Here is a 20284-nt window from a genome sequence, read left to right as displayed (position 1 = left end):
TTTCACTGAGTTGCTTAGGACCTTGCTAAATTGCTGAGGCTGACTTTGAACTTGCAATCCTCCTGCCTCAGCCTCCAGAGCCTCTGGGATTATAGGCCTGTGCCACCACACCCAGCTAAACAAATACTATTTTAAAGTATTAAAATACATTTTGTTAATGCTTTCAGATAGACTACACACACATTTTTACAAAAGATAAAGGATATATACACAAGAGGTTAATAATACTTTAAAAATGTTTGTTCACACTAAAAAAGAATGCCAATCAAACTAGAATACTTAGTTTAAATAGATAAGCTAGGAGAGACAAAACAAGAAAAAGAAAAAAGGAAAGGGAGGTTGAATATCTGATAATAAGCTTACTGATGAGAACTTTTAGTTTCAGGATTATATATTATCAGTAAGGCAAGAATATCATAAACACAACAAAGTCAGTCATGAGTTAAATGGGAATTAAGGAATTAAATAAATCACTACCTACAATCACATTATGAATCAAAAGTTACATTCTTGTTCTAATCCACAGTTTATTAGTAGCATAACCCTAACCACATTAAGTTATTCCTCTAAACCTCAATTTTCTTGTTTTCTGATGGGGATAATTTACTGCACTGTATGCCTTACCTACTTTGCTTTGATATTATAAGAGTAAAATGGGTAACAGATGGGAGAATGCATTGATTCTTATATGCTGTATACATATAAGTTGATGTATATAGTCTAATAAGTATCGGTAAAGTGCTACCCAGAAGTATGATTGATTCTCAATTTGATTCCCTCTGATTCCCAATCTGTAAGGGAAGGAATAAATCCACAGTGGAGGTTTTAGTAAGACCTTACCTTCCAGTATTATAACTACTGTGTCCCAGATGATGCGAAATGTTGTGAAAGCCACAAGTAATGAAAATACATATGTACAGATGGGATCAGCAATCTTGTATTCTGGCTAAAAGGTAAAAGATCAGAGTTATATTATTAAATATGGAAAGACATAAAACACTGTAAAGTAAAAACAAGGTGTATGTCCCCTATTCTTTGGCTTTCTTTAAGAGGATTGGAGAATACCATTTTGTTTGTTTGTTAATTGGGGACTTGAACCCAGGAGCACTCCATTAGTACTTCGTATTTTTTATTTTGAGATAGGGTCTTACTCAGCTGCCAAGGTTGGTCTCCAACTTGTGACCCTCCTACCTCAGTCTCCCAAGTTACTGGAATTACAGGGGTGTACCACCATGCCTGGCTAGAGAATACCTTAAAACTTGTATATTGTAAGTGAGAAACATCTTCACTCTTTCTTAGATTGTTTAAATGATGTTCCTCATAGGAACTATTTCCAGAAGTTTAATAGCTTGTTCTATTATTCTCCTCTGTGCCTTCTCTAAATCTTCTACCCAGAATCATAAAATAGTGAAGCTGGTGAGGTGGTAACACCGTGTTTACTGCTAATAAAAAGACATATACTACATCATGCTAAGTGAAATAAGCCAGACTCAGAAAGTCAAGGGTCAAATGTTTTCTCTCATATGCAGAAGAGAGGGGAAAAAAAAGGAATAAAAAGGGATCTCATGATAATGGAAAGGAGAGTAATAGAACAAAGGGAGCAATAAGAAGGGAACTGAGAAGAAGGTTAGGGGAAAGGCATGGGGAAGTAATGATGAACAAAATCAACTAAATTGTGCTATATCTATGTATGAACATACCACAATGAATCCCACTTTTATATATAATTATAATGTAGTAATTAAAAAATAATTATAGAAGGGAGACCAATAGAGTAGACCGAGGGAATGAGAGGGAGGGAGGGTAAGGGGAATTACTGAGGAATGAGATTGATCAAATTGTTATGTACATATATGAATATGGCATAAAGAATCCTACTTCTGTGTAAAACTATAAGGCATCAATTAAAAAGAGGAAGCTAATGTTAGCCCATTAAACTTACACTAATACAAAATAAACAGAACTGGCACTTGGGTTCAGCATGCTGGTAAAAGAAAATCATCTTTAGTTTTAATGCTGAAATTAAATACATTTCAAAATAGGAAAATCAGCAATCATATTACCTTGAATCGTATGATGTATGCAGCTATTAGCACACCAACACTCTGTACCAAATCCCCCAAGGCGTGTACAAATGCAGCTCTCACTGCCAGGCTATCCTGCCCATGGCTATGTCCTCCAGAACCTGTGGTAGGAGAATTTGAAGGCAGGGAGTGGGAATGGGAGTGATGGTGACCAGACTGGTTCAACAGAAACCCCATTCTGTTAAAAATAAAAGAAAATGTTATTATTTTTTCCTACAATTATTGAAAAAATATTTGTTACTAGTCAGATACAGATGAGGCAACATGGAACTCATTCATTTAATAAATATTTGAGAACCTATTATTACTGTTCTAAGTGCTGAGGTCAAAACAGTGAATTAACATATCCATGCCCACATGAAGCTTATGCTCTAGTAGAGAAGCACTGAAGCAAGCAAACACATAATGTACAGCCTGGTGATATGAACTGCCTTAAAGAAATATGAAGCACTGTAAGGGGATGAAAAACGAGTGGGGGAAGTGGTCAGAGAAGGCCTCTTTCAGATTTAATTTGAGTAGAGACCGGAAGGAAGTTACGGAGTAAGTGGTTGAAAAGTGCTGTAGCTGGAAGAATAGTGGGCAAAGACCCTAACATGAAAATGTGCTCCATATACTCAGAGAAAGCACTGTGGCCAGAATAAAGTGAAATAAATGTGCTAGGAGATGAGCTGGATAGTTACACAGGGCAGGGTCTTTTGATTTTATTCTAAGTATGATGAGAAGCCAGTAGGCAGGCTCTGGTAAACTATGATTAGTAGACCATCTTGTCTGTTTTTGTAAATAATGTTTTATGGGATTACAGCCATGTTCATTTGTTTACACAATCAGTATGACTACTATTGTTTTGAAACAACAGGGTTGAACAGTTTCTAAAGAGACTGTATAGCTCTCAAAATTTAAAATACTTACTGTCTCACTTTTGCAAAGAAAATTTGCTGACCTCTGGTCTAAATGATTAAGTATATAACTTATAATCTATGGCTTACAGGGGAAAAAGCTGGCAGTCAAGAAAAAAACTAGTTTAACAACTAAGTATTCTAGAAGTTAAATAATAAAATACTTTGCCCTACTTAAACTCTAGTATACCTGAGCAAGCTAGAGGAATTTGTAATGTTCAAAGTTTTTAAATTAACATTCATAAGAAAAATTAATACACTATATAATTTTAAATATGTGAAAATATCACTTCACAATCTGAATGCACATTTAATAGTCTCTAAGTTCATAGTACTTGAAAATATTAATGTGAACAAAAACCAAGCTTACATTATATTAATTGCAACTCCAACAGCAGCAGTGATGAGCATTATATCTCCATTTATTTCATAGTTCATATGGATAGTTCTTTGCACAGCTTCATATAAGAGGAATCCCATAAGTACATATACCAACAGCACACTAATCATAGCTGACAAAACCTCTAGAAGGAAAAATACATAAAACAAATATATTCTCAGCATTTATTACACTTCAACTAACTAAATATTATACATTTTAATGTTTTCTTTTCTCTAGGGAGGTAAGAGCACTTTGCAATTTCTGTCATAAAATTTTTCTTTTTTTAAAAACATTTAGCATTTGAATGATCTGATCCTCCACTAATTCACCCCCAGCTTCCCACCCTCTACTCATTATCTCTTTAGTGTCAAATTACGCATATTTACAGAGTGTATGCAAGGTAAAAAAAAAAAAATGACAAAGTGGAAAAAGTATTTGTAACCACAGATTAATTCCCTAACATTAAAAAAGTATGCCCAAAAATGAAACCAGAAAACCAGTAAGGAATACAAACAGTAAATCACAGCAAATAGAAATGGCCAAATTCTCAAAATCAGTCATAAAAAAAGAAATTAAAATAAGTACAAGATCTCCTACCCCCACCCAACTTAATTGGCAAATATCGAAAAGCTTGATAATATCCAGAGTTAGCAAAGCTATAGGGGAGGAAATATTGTGTGGTTTTATCTTTTTTGAAAGCACAACTAATTAAAATTTAAAGTGCATATATATTCCTTGATTTGGCAATTCTACTTCTAGGAATCTACTAGTATACTAGCATATTTTGTACACTTCAATTTGTACAAAAATATCTACAGAGTTTTTGACTGTAGCATTGTCTGTAGTATAAAAAAAATTAGATATGTTAAATGTCCATCAGAGGAATTTAATGAATAAATTTTGATACTTTCACAGACAGTGGGGATACCAGAGTCATTTGTTTAAGAAAAAAAGGAACAAACAAAAATCAGGAAAATTGATAATCATAAGACAGACAAGAAAGTATTGCATATAGGAAATGGATCTAGAAGCTTAGAGGATTTACTTCATATTTTATTCTTTTTGATAGTGTTTGAAATGTTTTAAATATTTACCACAAACATATGTTAACAGACTAAAGAAAAACAGAATTTTTAAGTATGCTGTATTCAGTGTACCTTGATTCAGGCCTTTTCTTCTAGAATGATATACACATGCCAACTGAGTTGCACATGTGCAAAATAAGGTATGCTCTGAGTCTATTCATCAAACATTGTATATAATAGCAAATGATCAGTAGGCCTTGTAACATAATACTATGTAGCTGTGGAAATAAGAAAGCAGGTTGGAGATGTAGCTCAGTGGTACAGCATTTGCCTATTGTACGCAAGGCCCTGAGTCTCATCCCCAGCACAGCAAAGGAAAAAAAAAATAAGAGTAAGAAAGCTTATTCTGATGTCCAAGACACAGTGTTATATGAAAAAAAGCAAAGTACATAACACTGTGTATAATATGTTACCATTTGTATAACAGAAAATATAATCATCTAAAAATGCAATCTCTGTAAGGATTATACAAAATACTGGGTTCCTTGGGTGAGGAGAATTGTTGGCTGGGAGACATGGATGACTTTATACTATATATGCTTTTGTACCATTTGAATTTTATTCCATGTGAATGTAAAGTAAAAATAATCCGTATCTTTTCAAAATAACAAAATATGGTAATGCAGAGTACATTTTAAAATAATTAATATTATATAAATTAAGTGCTGAATGCAAAACAATAAAGCAGGAAAATATTTTTAACTTTTCCTTTTTTGGATACTGGGTATTGAACCCAAGGGCTTCTACCACTAAGCTATATCTCCAGACATTTTTATTTATTTTGAGATGGGGTGTTGCTAAATTGCTGAGGTTGGCCTCAAACTTCCAATCCTCCTGCCTCAGCCTCCTAGGTGGCAGGGATTACAGGTGTGCACCACCACACCTGGCTAGGAAAATACCTTTTTGGGGTGTAGTGGTAAGAGGGATTGAACTCAGGAGTGCTTAACTACTGAGTCACACTGCCAGCCCTTTTTATTTTCAGACAGGGTCTTGCTAAATTGCTAAGGGCCTCGCTGAGGATGGCTTTGAACTTGTGATCATCCTGACTCAGCCTCCTGAACTGCTGGGATTACTGGCTTGTGCCTCCATGTCTGGTTCCCATTTCTCTCTCTGTTTCTTTCTTTTTTTATTTTGTACCTGGCCAAGAAAATTCTTTCCCCCATATTTTTTATTGGTACATTATACTGGACATATTGGTGGAATTTATTGTTACATATTCATACACTCACATAATATGACAATATAATTTGGCCAATATCACTCCCCAGGACATTCCCCCTCCCTACCCAACTCCCACCCCTTGGTCACTTTTCTCTGCTGATTTCCCTTCAATTTTTAGGAGATTCACCCCACCTTTCTTTTCCTTTTTCCTCTCTAGCTTCCACATGAGAGAAAACAGATAGCCCTTGACCTTCTGAGTTTGACTTATTTCACTTAACATGATGGTTTCTAATTTCATGCATTTCAGGAAAATACTTTTAAAGAAAAATTTTCCTGCAAAGAAAATAGGACATTAATCCTATTGTTAAAAAATAAAACAATATAAAAAACTGTTATCTGAGATGACTCATTGTTCAAAGGTTCCAGGTAGTTCAAGTATTTTGGACTTTGATACACTTTCATTCCAATTCATAATTTATAATGCTGGGAAAATAATTTAGCATTACAGACTTTTCCCCAAAGACAAATAATTAATTAGTAGCCAAAACTTCTATAAAATCCTGTGTATCAACAGAACAGATGCTGCAATAAGACAAAAAAAAAAAAAAAAAAAAAAAAAAAAACCCATACAAACCCTATCAAAATCATGGTACACCTATTCCTGATCTTCATATTGATCTTCATACTTTGAATGGGATATAAGAGCTGTAGAAGACAGGAAAAAGTCAACTGAAATATAGAGCTAGTGCAATGCACTCCTGTAATCTAGTGGCTTGGGAGACTGAGGCAAGAGGACTGCAAGTTAGAGGCCAGCCTCAGCAACTTAGCAAGGTCCTAAGCAACTTAGGGAGGCCATGCCTTAAAATAAAAATAAAAAAATAATAAAGGTCTGGGATGTAGCTAAGTGGTCTCTGGATGTAGCTTTGTCTCTGGGTTCAATCCCCAGTAACAGCTTCCCTCACCAAAATATATAAAACTGTGAAGAGACTTCCATATTAAGCACAGGCATAAACTCTTTGAGGATACAGATGAAGTCTTATTCAAGTCATATTTACTGTAGTACTTAGCAGAGAGATTTGTATGTAGCAGGTACTCAAATGTTTATGGATGAATTTGTAGAACGAAGGTAGTCAAAGGCTGAGCAAGGGCAGATGATAAAAGGCTATCCAATTTACAAGGTTAAGCTAAATATGAATAATAGGTTATATACTAAATCCTTCCAAACAAAGAGTAAACAGGTTAAAAGAAGTTTTAAGCCAAATAAAAGGTAGAAAACACATGGACTTTGTCAAGTTATAACTGCTTATGGTAAAGTACATCTATATAAATAATATGAAGAATGAAGACAATTTAAAAAACCTAAACAGTAAAATTCCACACACTAGTGATAATCTCCTACTAGCAGGAGAACCTCAGTCAGGTAGCAAGGCTGAAGTTAGCAATTAGGCTACACAGTTTTTAAGGAAGACAGTGGATGCAGTCCTGCAGGGCTAAAATGGAGGGAAGGGTGGGAGGCCAGCTTGGATTCCTCATCTAATCAGAGTGGGGTTAGGGCAGAATCAGGGATGGGGGACTATTATAGAACTTATGAGTGCCTGGTTCTGAGTAGGAAGGCCAGTCTGGTCCAGAGTGAGAGCTGCAGCAGCTCAGAGACCACCTTACTCTAGATTTAAAGTTTTTACGTCTTTTTTTTTTTTAAATTTATTTTTATTGTAAACAAATGGGATACATCTTGTTTCTCTGTACATGAAGTAGAGGTGTACCATTTGTGTAATCATACATTTACATAAGGTAATGGTATTTGATTCATTCTGTTATTTTTTCCTTCCCCCACCCCTCTTTTCCCTCTCTACAGTCCCTCCTTCCTCCATTCTTTCCTCCCTCCCACCCTACATCTTTCTTTTAGTCAAGATGAGTGATAAGCCAGACTTGTCTGAAAGGAAGAAGTCTGACAAATCAAAACTGAAGAAAACTAATACTGAAGAAAACAAAAAACAAAACAAAATAACAAAACCCAAAAAACTCTTCCCTCAAAGGAAACTATCCAGCAGGAGAAAAGTGTGTCCAAATATCATAAAATGGGGATCTCCTCCCAAGACCAAATTTCTTCAGTCATGCATGAATCTTGGTTTTAGGATTTTTTTGTAAACCTGTGTAAAGAAATTTCAGGCACTGTATGGCTTCTCAGCTGTACTCCCAGGCTAAGTGGTCAATAGTAGTCTATGTTCCCTTAAATTTATTTTTAAATTTCCCACTGGTACACAAATAAGTTGCCAGTGGAAGATGCTAAGATGCTATCAATAATCTCACCATTGATGACTTTTGTCTGTGTAGTTCTTGCCCACCTCCCACCCCAAAAGGCAAGCCAATTTTAACTAAGAATGGGTGCATTCACCATATCTATCTTTTTAACTAAGAATGGGTGCCTCTACCGTATCTATCTTTTTTTTTTTTTTTATACTGGGGATTGAACCCAAGAGTGCTTAACCATTACTGAGTCACATCCCCAGCCCTTTTTTAGACATTTTAAAATTTTTATTGTAAACAAATGGGGTACATCTTATTTCTCTGTACATGAAGTAGAGGCATACCATTTGCTTAATCATACATTTACATAGGGTAATGGTGTTTGATTCATTCTGTTATTTTTTCCTTCCCCCACCTCTCCCACCCCTCTTTTCCCTCTATACAGTCCCTCCTTCCTTCATTCTTGCCCCCCTCCCAGCCCCCATTATGTAGCATCATCCGCTTATCAGTGAGATCATTTGTCCTTTAGTTTTTTGAGATTGGCTTATCTCACTTAGCATCATATTCTCCAATTTCATCCATTTGCCTGCAAATGCCATAATTTTATTATTCTTTATGGTTGAGTAATATTCCATCATATATATATATATATATATATATATATATATATATAATGTAATATATATATATATCACAGTTTCTTTATCCATTCATCAATTGAAGGGCATCTAGGTTGGTTCCACAATCTGGTTATTGTGAATTGAGCAGCTATGAACATTGATGTGGCTGCATCACTGCAGTATGCTGATTTTAAGTCCTTTGGGTATAGGCCAAGGAGTGGGATAGCTGGGTCAAATGGTGAATTCCATTCCAAGTTTTCTAAGGAATCTCTACACTGCTTTCCAGAATGGCTGCACTAATTTTCAACTCCACCAGCAATATATGAGTGTACCTTTCATTTAGAGACAGGGTCTTGCTGAGTTGCTTAGTCCTCACTAAGATGCTGAGGCTGGCTTTGAACTTGTGATCCTTCTGCCTCAGCCTCCCGATTATAAGCAAGCACCACTGCACCTGGCAACTCCACCTCCACTGCTTTTTTTTTTGGTACCAGGGATTGAACTCAGGGGCACTCAACCACTGAGTCACATTCCCAGCCCTATTTTGTATTTTATTTAGTGACAGGGTCTAACTGAGTTGCTTAGTGCCTTCCTGCTGCTGAGGTTGGTGTTGAACTTATGATATTCCTGCCTTAGCCTCCTGAGCCACTCCACTGCTTCTTAAACTTCATGAAGTTGCACGCCTTTGCAGATTCTCAGTTTATTTTCATTTCTAATGTATCAATAATTTTTTTAAAAAGCATAAACAGAGTTCCCTGGCAGAAGGACATCCACTTTCATAAGACCCACTATTCCCCTGCTGCTGAGAATTCAGCTCTCCACATCACAGTTTCCACCAATGTGAGTTGCATAAAAAGGATCTTGATACCTGGTCAAAGTTAACATTATGGAATTTGGCAGATCCCTAGAAGTTTCCAAAATGGCCTATTAGGGTATGCTATCAATGGTATCCCCTTTCCAGTAATTAATAAGGAATGTGCCTCATAGTCTATTTTCCTCAGTGAAAAGCAAAGACATTAATTTGCTATATTTTATTCTAATCACCTGTCAAAATATCTTCGAGGCAGAATACTGGTAAATGCAAAAGAAAAAAATTAAATAGACTTTTAGGTTTGAGATTTATAACTGAGAAGTGTAGTGTTCTAGCTAAAAATGCTAATAGTAGTAATGTGATCATTCATTCTGCTAAAACAGACAAAAAGCTCTTTCACTATGAATATATTAAACTTTGGTGAAATACCATGAACAGGACTAATTAGTGTTTCATAGTATATTTAATGTGATAGAATGCAGATAAGGATAGGCAGGTTCCCTTTCCCCAGCAACATTTAAGAGAAGGAAACTTTCAATCAACAACCAAATTATGACCTGTTTCAATTTTCTCATTCTTGTTCTAGGTTGGTCCCCAGACACATAACTTAAAATAAAGCTTTCCACGACAAAAGGAGTGCCTGTCAGATGGATTTTTTCGTTTTCTTAAATGAAACCTAAGAAATCTCACAACTGAATTCTAGATTTTATAGTTATTACCCCATTACCTTTAGATAAATTTGAAAGGTCATATTTCAATCTAACTGGAAATTTAACATAAGTTTAAAACAATGGAAAGAGATTTTTATAGAAATGCTATTACAGTAGTTATATTTGCCACTTCATACATATATAATTAAAGATCATTACATCTGGCTGAACTGTGGCATTAGCAAAGGAAGTAGGATGAGCAAATGTGTTTGTGCTACAAGATCACTTGGATCTTTTCAATCGGCTGAAATGTAAACAAATATTTATGGCCAAAGATCTAATAAAGACTATTTCATTCTGAATTTCACATACAGAGGATAAATAGTTTTGGTTTTAAGGGCTAACAAATACTAAAAGAAAAATATTAAACAGAAGAAGACAAAATGATTGTCAAGTTTTAGTAGTATTAAAACATGAAAACTGTTTACTCTACTTTTAAAAACAATAGTAAAATGCCAAAGCTAGAGGTTTTCAAGGTTCATATGAAAAATACTGGAGTCCTTCTTTAATATTTTCCATAGTAGTATATTATTCTTTCCATAACATTTCCTACAATTTGTGATTATATTTGTGTTTATGTACATTCATTACTTTTTGTCTCCCCATCCAATTATTCATTCATTCAACAGGAACTGTTAGACAACAATTCAGTGAATGAATAATAATTTGCCTCAACTATGTACACTGCATACAACTGAAGCATGTTTTCATGGGTGTTGCATAAATGTATTGGACTATCACAACTGTTAGTTTTGCTAATGCTACGATGCCAATAACAAGTATATTTCACTTAAATTACATTAACACTTGTCTTTCTATTGCCTCAAAGAACTATATACACTATTGCAAACATATAAAGTTGTGTTTCAGAGGTATATAAAAATGAATAGAGAATAGAGATGCATCCTCTCTTCCACTTCCTTTTATGTATTTCTATTCTCTACCTTCCAATGGAAGACAAGAAGAAAACAAGGAAAAAGAGTGGGTTCTATTGGATTTGCCTAAGACTTCCAAACTAGCCATTTGCATTTCAACTTAGTCACAGAGGTCTCTCCTGCACTTAGACTAACGACATACAGGATTTTTGGTGGTACACTGTCACTACCAAAAGGCCAAGATAAACACCAGAGTTTGTCTTTGGATCCTCTCACTTTTTATTCTAAATAGTATCTTCTACTCCTGACTTCTTACCATTCCCCCTACACCACACCCATGGTGCCAAGTATCCTCAAGTTGATGATGGCTAGTTGATGTTGACCAACTCACTTATGTCTTCCTTCTACTTCAATAAAAACACCCATTTCTAGGAAGATCTAGAACTATTCTTTTCTTATAAAAGTTCATATGATGTGGTTAAAGTTCCAATAAGACATGAATAATTAGTAGACATAACTCTTGTCATAGGTAGGAGGAAGCTGTTAAAATGAATCACGACTAGGAAGAAGAGATTATGAGTTTTTTTTTTTTTTTTGGCTGTGGGTATGAGGGAAGTTTTTTAGCTGAATATTTGAAAATTTTCTGCTCCTTTAACATTAGGGGATAAAATAACAAATTGTGTGGGACTAGTAATGCAACCTTATACCTGCTCTGAGATGACACGTTATCTAGCCAGATCTGTCCAAGGTCTTTGGCTCAGTACACAGTGCTATAAAAGACTTCTATACTGTCACTGCCATTAACCTAGGTTGATGAGCTGCATTACCATAGCACAGATATTGCATTCTATTCCAAATATAAAACAACTCTGCTTACTACAGTCCTCACATGATCACAATCTTTAATCAGTGCAATATCTTCAGCCCAAGATCTGGAAGAAAAGTCACATAAATTAAGTCAAATTACTTTCATAATCCACAAAGGACAGAAGCAGAAAGCAAGAAAGCAAGCAAAGGAAAGGGGCTGTTCTCTTCAGAATGCTATTTCTCCTATTCCTATTTCTATTCCTCCTGAAGATTTATGAGATTCCTCCTATTGTGATTTCATTAAGTTCTAAGTTTTATTAGCTCCCAAAAAAAGATGGCATAAAATAAATCGGATCAAATAAATCCAGACACTTAGAAATAACTCATATTTGGCTCCTATCCTGGCTCCTATCCTATAAAAACTGCTATTACAGTTCATTGAAAGGAAATAAAAAAGAATTTTACATCATCTGTGATTCACATGAAGGAAAAAGAGAAGCAATGAAATAAAACTGACTCCTAGAGCAGCCTACAAATCTAAAAATATCTCTCCACCTTGAATGAATGATTTTTGTTAAAAAAAATTTGTTACATTGCCAAAAAGTTCAAAGATGTAAGAGTAAAAAAAACCACATCTTTAAAACTGTTATTTAATCATCAGGGTGAATCATCTTACTTTTCTCCTATAACCTTGCTGAGATAATTATGTGGAGACAGTAAGCACTCTGATAAGAGGGAGAAGGGAGGGGAGGCCATTTTGGAACAGGACATTTTGAGATATGAAAAACCTAGCAGGTAAAAGTGGGAAGGAAACGTAGAAGACTAGAACTTTTACTGGGAATTTAGTGCCACATTAGCTGCTTTATAAACCTTACCACTCATTTATTATTCATAATTCTGCAATATGGGCATTATCAACCCTATTTTACAGAGTAAACTCCTACTTAGATAACTCACTCTCCAAAAGGTCATATAGATTTCAGATATGAACCAAAGTCGTGAATACGAAGTTCAAAAGTGTAAGTACCAAAGTGAACAAATAGGACTAGCACCTCACTGAGATAAGACAGAAATTCCCTTCTGATTAAATCCTTCCTGTACCCAAAAGGACCTACAAGTCAGGTTGTACCATCTAGCTATGGTATGCCAACAATTAAAAATTTATAGTTAGTCTGTGAACATGGCCAGTTTTAGAATTAGAGATTTAATTTACATCAACACAAATTACTTTTGAGGATCGGAAACTATTTGTTCCATAGCTTTCATGGTCTTATTTACTCAGCTTGAATATGCAATGATTTGATTAATAATCTCTTATAAAGAACTTATTATTGCCAGACTCACAGTGTTATTACCTCTTCCTGTCCCTGCTTAACTTGTGGTCTAGAAGGAGACATAGTTTCATAAAAAGAGAAAAGAAATAAGAAATGCTGTCAGGGCTGGGTGCAGTGGTGCACACCTGTAATCCCAGCGGCTCGGGAGGCTAAGATAGGAGAATCCTAAGTTCAAAGCCAGCCTAAGCAAGGGTGAGGCACTAAGCAACTCAGTGAGACCCTGTCTCTAAGTAAAATACAAAAAAAAAAAAAAAAAAAAAAAAAAAAAAAAAAATAGGGCTGAGGATGTGGCTCAATAGTTGAGTGATCCTGAGTTCAATCTCTGGCACCCTGCCTACCCCCCCACCAAAAAGAAATGCTGTTAGGCATGTATAAACTGTTATAACACAAAAAGGAAACAAACTGAGAGATTGATACTACCATATCTATCATTCACAGACCCAAACTCTTCTTTGTATAAATCCAAAATCAGTAAATAAAATAGGGGCAATTTCATTATAAAACCAATTCTTCATTACATATTATATATTACTTGCTTTACAAGACTTCATTCATTGAAAATTTATACATTAATTTCAGGAAATATATCTATATGTCTATCACAGCTTCTTTATACCTTTACCTGTATACTATGCTTTTAATAAATGTCACTAGCTAGTCTGAATTAGATGTATCAGTTGTAATTTGACAGTATTATAAGTGAATATTAAAAACTCTTAGCTTGGCATGGTGATGCATCTCTGCAATCCCAAGGATTTGGGAGGCTGAGACAGGAGAAATGCAAGTTCAAGGTCAGCCTCGGCAACACAGTGAGCCCTAACGAAGCAACTTAGTGAGAACCTGTCTTAAAATAAAAAAAATAAAAAGGGCTTAGAATGTAACTCAGTGGTAAAGTACTTCTGGGTTCAATCCAAACAGACCAACCCTCTCTTTATTACAGACCAACCCTACAGAAGGAGAACTGATGTCATGGTAAAACTAGTTACTCTATATCAACTAAACAAAAGAAGACCAGAAACTGAATCTCCAGTTCCTCATTTTAGTATTTTATGTAATAAAAGCTATCTTTGGGTTACTAAAGAAACAGAAACTTTTTTCTACCTCACTCCAGACCATTTGAAGGAGCTGGAAGTCTACTGTAAGCAGTACTTAATCCTATGAAGCTAATTCTCCGTAAAGAAAATTCCAGATTCAGTTTCTAAACTGCACAAGGAACTGATGCAGAAGAGAGAAAACAAATGTAACAACATGTGTCACTGTCATTGTTTTACTATCAAGTAAAACAGTACTACCAAGAACTGTCTCTTCAATTTCCTTCATTTCTACCTTCATAAGAAACATTCTAATCATTCTTATGTGGGTGAGAACCCATTATCTTTTTACTTAAAAACTATTCACAGGCATAAATCAGTATCAGAATGTTTAGGAATTTAAAAGAAACCAAAGGTAAGAGTAGAGGGCAATAGGAAGTTCTCTTGCTTGCTTCCATTGGGCTCACAGCATTTCTGTTCTCAACCTATTTTGTTCCATCATCCCAGATGTGGAACACCTATAAAAAACTTAAATTGAGCAACAGATATACCACTTAAGGTAATTTGGAAATGATTACTGTTTTTAGAAATCTACTGTTGAGAAAAGTAACAGGTGAATGATTAGAAAAAAATAAATTTCATATATATGAATATTTACATATGACATATAAATGTTAAGGATATATAAATATATATAAAGGATATAAACTTTACATTTTGATTCCAACCTATTTTAATGCACTTGTGTCAATTTTGTTGAATTAGTCACAAAACTGAAAACTTGGGATCTAATGAATTAATAAAAAACATAAACTCCATCTTATCTCTAGCACCTAAAACCATGAATGTGATTTGTAACCATATTATGATGAAATTTAACCCAAAAATTTAAAGATTGGATAATCTATAGTTTATAATAGCCTTTCTATATATAAAAATATATATATAATATATATATATTTAGTACATGTAAGTCTTGAATTCACTTTATTTTCTTCCAGAGAAGAATAAATGAAGCTGATTAAAGAATAAATGAAGGTTGCTTTTGAAGTGCTAGGCACTATTCTAAGTGCTTTACAAATACCAACTCATTTAATAACTTAATAACTCTATGAGATAGGCACTATTATTACTCTCCTCTTACAAACAGGAAATAGAGACACAAAGATGTTAGGTAACTAGCTCAAAGTTATACTGGTAGAAAGCAAGGGAGCCAAGACTTGAGTCAAACTAGTGGTCTCTTTGTTGCCTTTTATGGGTACTTGTAAACACTAATCAAAAGGATATAATCAGCTGGGCACAATGGTGTTTGCCTGTAATCCCAGCGATTCAGGAGGCTGAAGCAGGAGGACTGTAAATCTAAGCCAGCCTCTGTAACTTAGTGAGACCCTCTCTCAAAATAAAAAATAAAAAGGGCTGGAATTTAGTTTAGTGAAAGAGCCCCTGGATTTAACTACTAATACTGGGACATAAGTATAATCCAATCAAAAGCCTGCAAGAGAAAGTGATCTTTTAAAGTGAAAAATATACCCACATAACAGAACTAAAATGACAATTACAATTAAACTATGGCTTGATAATTACTAATGTATAATGTCAAGAGTGAATTTGGTTCTTCCATACAGAAATAACTTTCTAAAAAATCTAGTTTAAGTTTAATTTTCTGCTTCCTCATGTAGAATCCCAAGGTACTATACTGTATGCGATTATTAGTCAAAAGAAGCAAAAGAATTCTATTTTTATCTGAATAATTAAGTGGTCATTCTATTAAGTTCTGAACTTTTAAGTCAGAAGTTTCTATGCACTTCTGAGTATAAAGTGATCTTCAGGAGGTAGAGCTCTAAAGATATATTGCCTCCAGGTCTGAAACTGGGGATACAGCGTGTTCCTTTTTTCATAAGAAGGAGCACTGAGGAGCAGAATATGAACACATAAAAGTATTTGCTTATATTTTCCAAAGGAAATGTTGAAAGGACAGGCCAAAAATGAATCCAAATGGCTTACTAACATGGAGTGGGGCAGGAGGATAGGGTGGAGGGGACAGAATGATATTGTCTTCCCTCAGTAAACTTTGTATGGTTTACATATTTAACAAGATTAATTTGACAACAAAAAAATCCCAACCTCTTTTCAACCCTTCATGTCATTCAAAACAAAAAACAATTCAGTCACAATAACAACAAATCAGGAGTTTCTCAGGGGTACTTTCTGCAGTGTTCTTCTGGACCTAAATCTCAAAGCACTGGAATTAAGAGGTCACAAGAGCTGCACTGTTTAACTGTGTGCAATGTAAGCATACTCCCCTTCCCAGAGCTTCAAATTATTAATGACATAACTGTATTTTGTGAAACTCAGAACACCAACTGCTTTTTTTAAAAAATGATTTTTTAGTTGTAGGTGGATACAATATTTTTATTTTATTTATTTATTTTTATGTGGTGCTGAGGATCAAACCCAGTGCTTCATACAGGCGAGGCAAGTGCTCTACCACTGAGCTACCACCCCAGTCCATATGCCAATTGCTTTTGTTTATAGCTTTGTTCATCAAATTCTATGTATCTCTGTGTCTTCTGAGTCCCCCCACCACAATCAACATACTTATTTTCTTCCATTATTTCCACCATTACTTTATAGAACAGAATAAGTGAAATAAGGTCTATATCTAGATATAGACTCATAAGCATTTGTAATACAAAAAGACCCCAAAAGTGCTCTTTTAGTGTGAAGCTTGAGTACCTTCCTACTTCTGGAAAATACTCACCTATCTATATCTTTCATGATTCTTTATTTTTAGATGATTTTGAAAAATTGAGATAAAATTCATAAAGCATAAAATTCACTATTTTAAATATTTAAACTATTTCAATAGTTTTAAATACCTGTATGAGGCTATGTAACATCACCATTATCTAGTTCTAAAACATGCTCATCACCCCTATAAGAAATCCCATCCCACAGTTACTCCCTTTTATTTATTTATGTAGTTTTTTTTTTTTCTGAGCTGGGGACTGAATCCAGGGCCCCACACATACTAGTGCTCTACCACTGAGAAACATTCCCAGTCCTTTTTATTTTTTATTTTGAGATAGGGTTTCACTAAGTTGTCTGGGCTAGCCTTGAATTTGTAATCCTCCTGTCTTAGCTTCCAGAGTAGCTGGGATTACAGGTGTGCATCACAGTGACTGGCTCCCTTTTATTTTTGAATATGTATTTTCTGAGATTCTTAATAGCAGGGCTTGTGGACCTTGCACACTCTTCTCTTATAATTTTAAATGTTCTTCTCCTGTTTCCATCCTATCTATATTCTGGAGACTTTCTTGACTTTATTTTCTGTCTTACTACTGAAAAACATTCTGAGTATGTTAATAAGATAATTTTGTACAGTAGCTGATAGTGCTGAGGGTGGGGATGCCAGGTAACTTCCCAACCTGAAGACCTAGATAGCTACTTGAATATCACTATTCAGGTACAGTATCAAGTTTTGCACTAGAAGACAGAATGACTAAATAAGAACTAGATACTGAGTGAAGATTAGGCTAAAAAGCAACAAAGAAGATGATGAACTGATTGATCTATTAACCAAGAGTATAGGGGTCCCTACAAAATAAAACTACCAGATATTAACTCTGGTTCTTTAAGACAGTTTTTGCTGAATATAAAGTTAATGGCAACTTTTGAATTCTATGCAAATGATATCTGTATATCAGGCAATAATTTTATACATATTTTCAAAATAAGTAAAAAATGGCAAAAAGGTAGAGCTGTATAGATAACAATGTATGATACTGAGTCCTCTTAAACATTAATATCTATTCAAATTGGCAATAAAAATGAGTACATTTTCAGAATTATGTTGACACATGGCTGAAACAAAGGTCAGAAACACAGTGTATATTGTACTTATTATAATAATGCTCAAAATCGCTTCAGTAGCTTTGGCTGAAATTCCTAAAGTGAAAGGGAAAAGCTAATGCTCATTAGTGAGTTAAACCTATATCGTTATTTATTTTTTTTAACCCATATGACTTTTCTTGGCTCAATAAAATAAAAGTGAACTTTTTTTCAACATCTTCAAGACAGAGGGAACAACATTTGAAAATGATCACCCTGTAATTTTAAATGTGTGTAGCTGACTGGGATAAATATACCTTGGAAAATAAGGTTTTTTTGTTGTTTCACTTTTTTGGGGGATGGGTACTGGGGATTGAACTCAGGGGCACTCCACCACTGAGCCGCATCCCAGCCTTATTTTGTATTTTATTTAGAGACAGGGTCTCACTGAGTTGCTTAGCTTCTCGCTTTTGCTGAGGCTGGCTTTGAACTCGTGCTCCTACTGTCTCAGTCTCCTGAGCTGCTGGGATTACAGGAGTGCACCAGGAAGATAAGTTTTTGAATAAGTATCACTGATCTGTTTTCATTTGCCTTGTTCAAACAATATATCACTGTAAAGATTTTGATTAATCAGGGTTACAGTTTGTTGTGCTTTTACCATAAAATCTTATACCAAAAGAAACTCCAGTTACCTACCTAAGCGATGAAACCCAAAGGTGAATCTTCTGGTTGGTGACTTTGAAGAGAGCCACAAAGCAAGCAGGGTAAGTATGATGGCACTTAGATCAGTTAACATATGTAGCGCATCTGTCATAATTGCTAGGCTATTAGCAATGTATCCACCTTAGAATAAAGGAGAAATGAAGAAACAAGTTAATTAAAAAATGTAAGTAAAACTGAATTATTTAACATTCACAAACTGTGAACTAAAATCTTTATCCTGTACAATTAAATCAATGTATCCTGAATTTTACACAAAACATTAAATACATATACAGTTGTTCTTTGGTATCCATGGAGGACTGGTTTCAGTAACCCCTTGTTTATAAAATCTGTGCATGTTCAAGTCCCTTATATAAAATGATGTAGCATTTGCATATAACTTACACATATTCTCCTGTATGTTTTAAATCATCTCTAAATTATTTATAACACCTAATACAATGTAAAAGCTATGTACATAATTACATTGTAGTTGGGTATGGTGGCCCACACCTGCAAATCCAGCAACTTGGGAGGCCAACGTAGGAGGATCACAAGTTTGAGGTCAGCCTCAGCAATTTAGTGAAGTCCTGAGCAACTTAGTAAGACTGTTTTAAAATTTTAAAAAACTGAAAGGGCTTGGGGATGCAGCTCAGTGGTAAAGCGCCTTTAGGTTCAATTCCAGTACCAAAGACAAGACAAAAAAAAAAAATTAGTTATATTGTATTGTTTACAAAGTAATGACAAGGAAAAAAGTCTGTATTCAGTAGAGATACAACTAAAAAATTACTTTAAATTCACAGTTGGTTGGATGGGAACCCATGGATACAGAGGCCCCCTCTACAGATTTCTATTGATAAAGTTCAGTTGTATTAACAGATTCTCCAAGGAGTCAATGACATTAAAAAAGTTAAGAACCACTAAATTGGCAGCAAACATATGAGGAAAAATGTCTTTTAGCAACGCAGCTTTTGCTCATTCTTATTCTACTATTAGTGAATTAATAACTGTAATGTATAAATATCACAATAATGCTGAAGAAAAGGTATCTGTTACTTTGTTGAGGAAGTTGAACATTAAATGAAACTGAAGAAACCCACAAAATATACAACACAAAAGATAAAAATTAACTGATTCCTGTCAGGCATGGTGGCACATGCCTATAAACCAAGCAACTTGAGAGGTTGCAGTAGGAAGATCTCAAGTTTGAGGTAAGCTGCCTCAACAACTTAGCAACATCCTGTCTCAAAAAATAAAATAAAATAAATAAATTTAAAAAAAGGGCTAGCATATAGCCCATTGGTTAAGTGCCATTGGATTAAACCCCTAGAACCACCCTCCCAAATGAACTGATTCCCTTGAATATGGATAGCAATGTCTCAAAACAGAGGAAGAAAAGGTAGTATTTAGAAAACATATTCTAATTGATGGCAATGTACAGGCAAAACATTGTTTCCATGTGTGGTTTGAATATCCCCGCCAAAGCTTATGTTGAAATTTATTCCCCATTGGGAGGTATTAAGAGGTGGGGAACTTAACTTGACCTTTGGAAGGCTGTTATGGTTAAATGAATACAGAAATGGGTCCCTATTTCAAAATGAGTGTGGATTTTATAAGAGGAAAAATCTGAGGACTCTATGTCTCATCAAGTGATACCTGGCACTGCTCTATGACTTTGAAAAGAAGGATATTATCAGATGTGGCCAACTGA

At 34.8% G+C, this 20284-nt stretch overlaps 1 protein-coding gene across 2 annotated transcripts in view; it reads right to left on the bottom strand.

Moving 5' to 3' along the window:
* Nucleotides 1–20284, bottom strand: part of Slc30a4 (solute carrier family 30 member 4) — a 32276-nt gene that overhangs the window by 5869 nt on the left and 6123 nt on the right. Inside the window, exons 3-6 of one of the 2 annotated variants that reach the window (XM_047539657.1) lie at nt 18568–18714; nt 3351–3504; nt 2064–2262; nt 841–946 (exon numbers count right to left, since the gene is read on the bottom strand). In XM_047539657.1, the coding sequence (XP_047395613.1) occupies nt 841–946; nt 2064–2262; nt 3351–3504; nt 18568–18714 (606 nt within the window). Of the gene's footprint in view, nt 1–840; nt 947–2063; nt 2263–3350; nt 3505–18567; nt 18715–20284 lie in introns of those variants that run through there. The other variant, XR_007107054.1, reaches the window with a different exon arrangement.

The sequence above is a fragment of the Sciurus carolinensis genome, chromosome 2 (genome assembly GCF_902686445.1).
Source record: "Sciurus carolinensis chromosome 2, mSciCar1.2, whole genome shotgun sequence".
Lineage (NCBI taxonomy): Eukaryota > Metazoa > Chordata > Mammalia > Rodentia > Sciuridae > Sciurus > Sciurus carolinensis.
The sequence above is the reverse complement of the archived record's forward strand: the minus strand, read 5'-3'. Positions and strand labels throughout refer to the sequence as shown.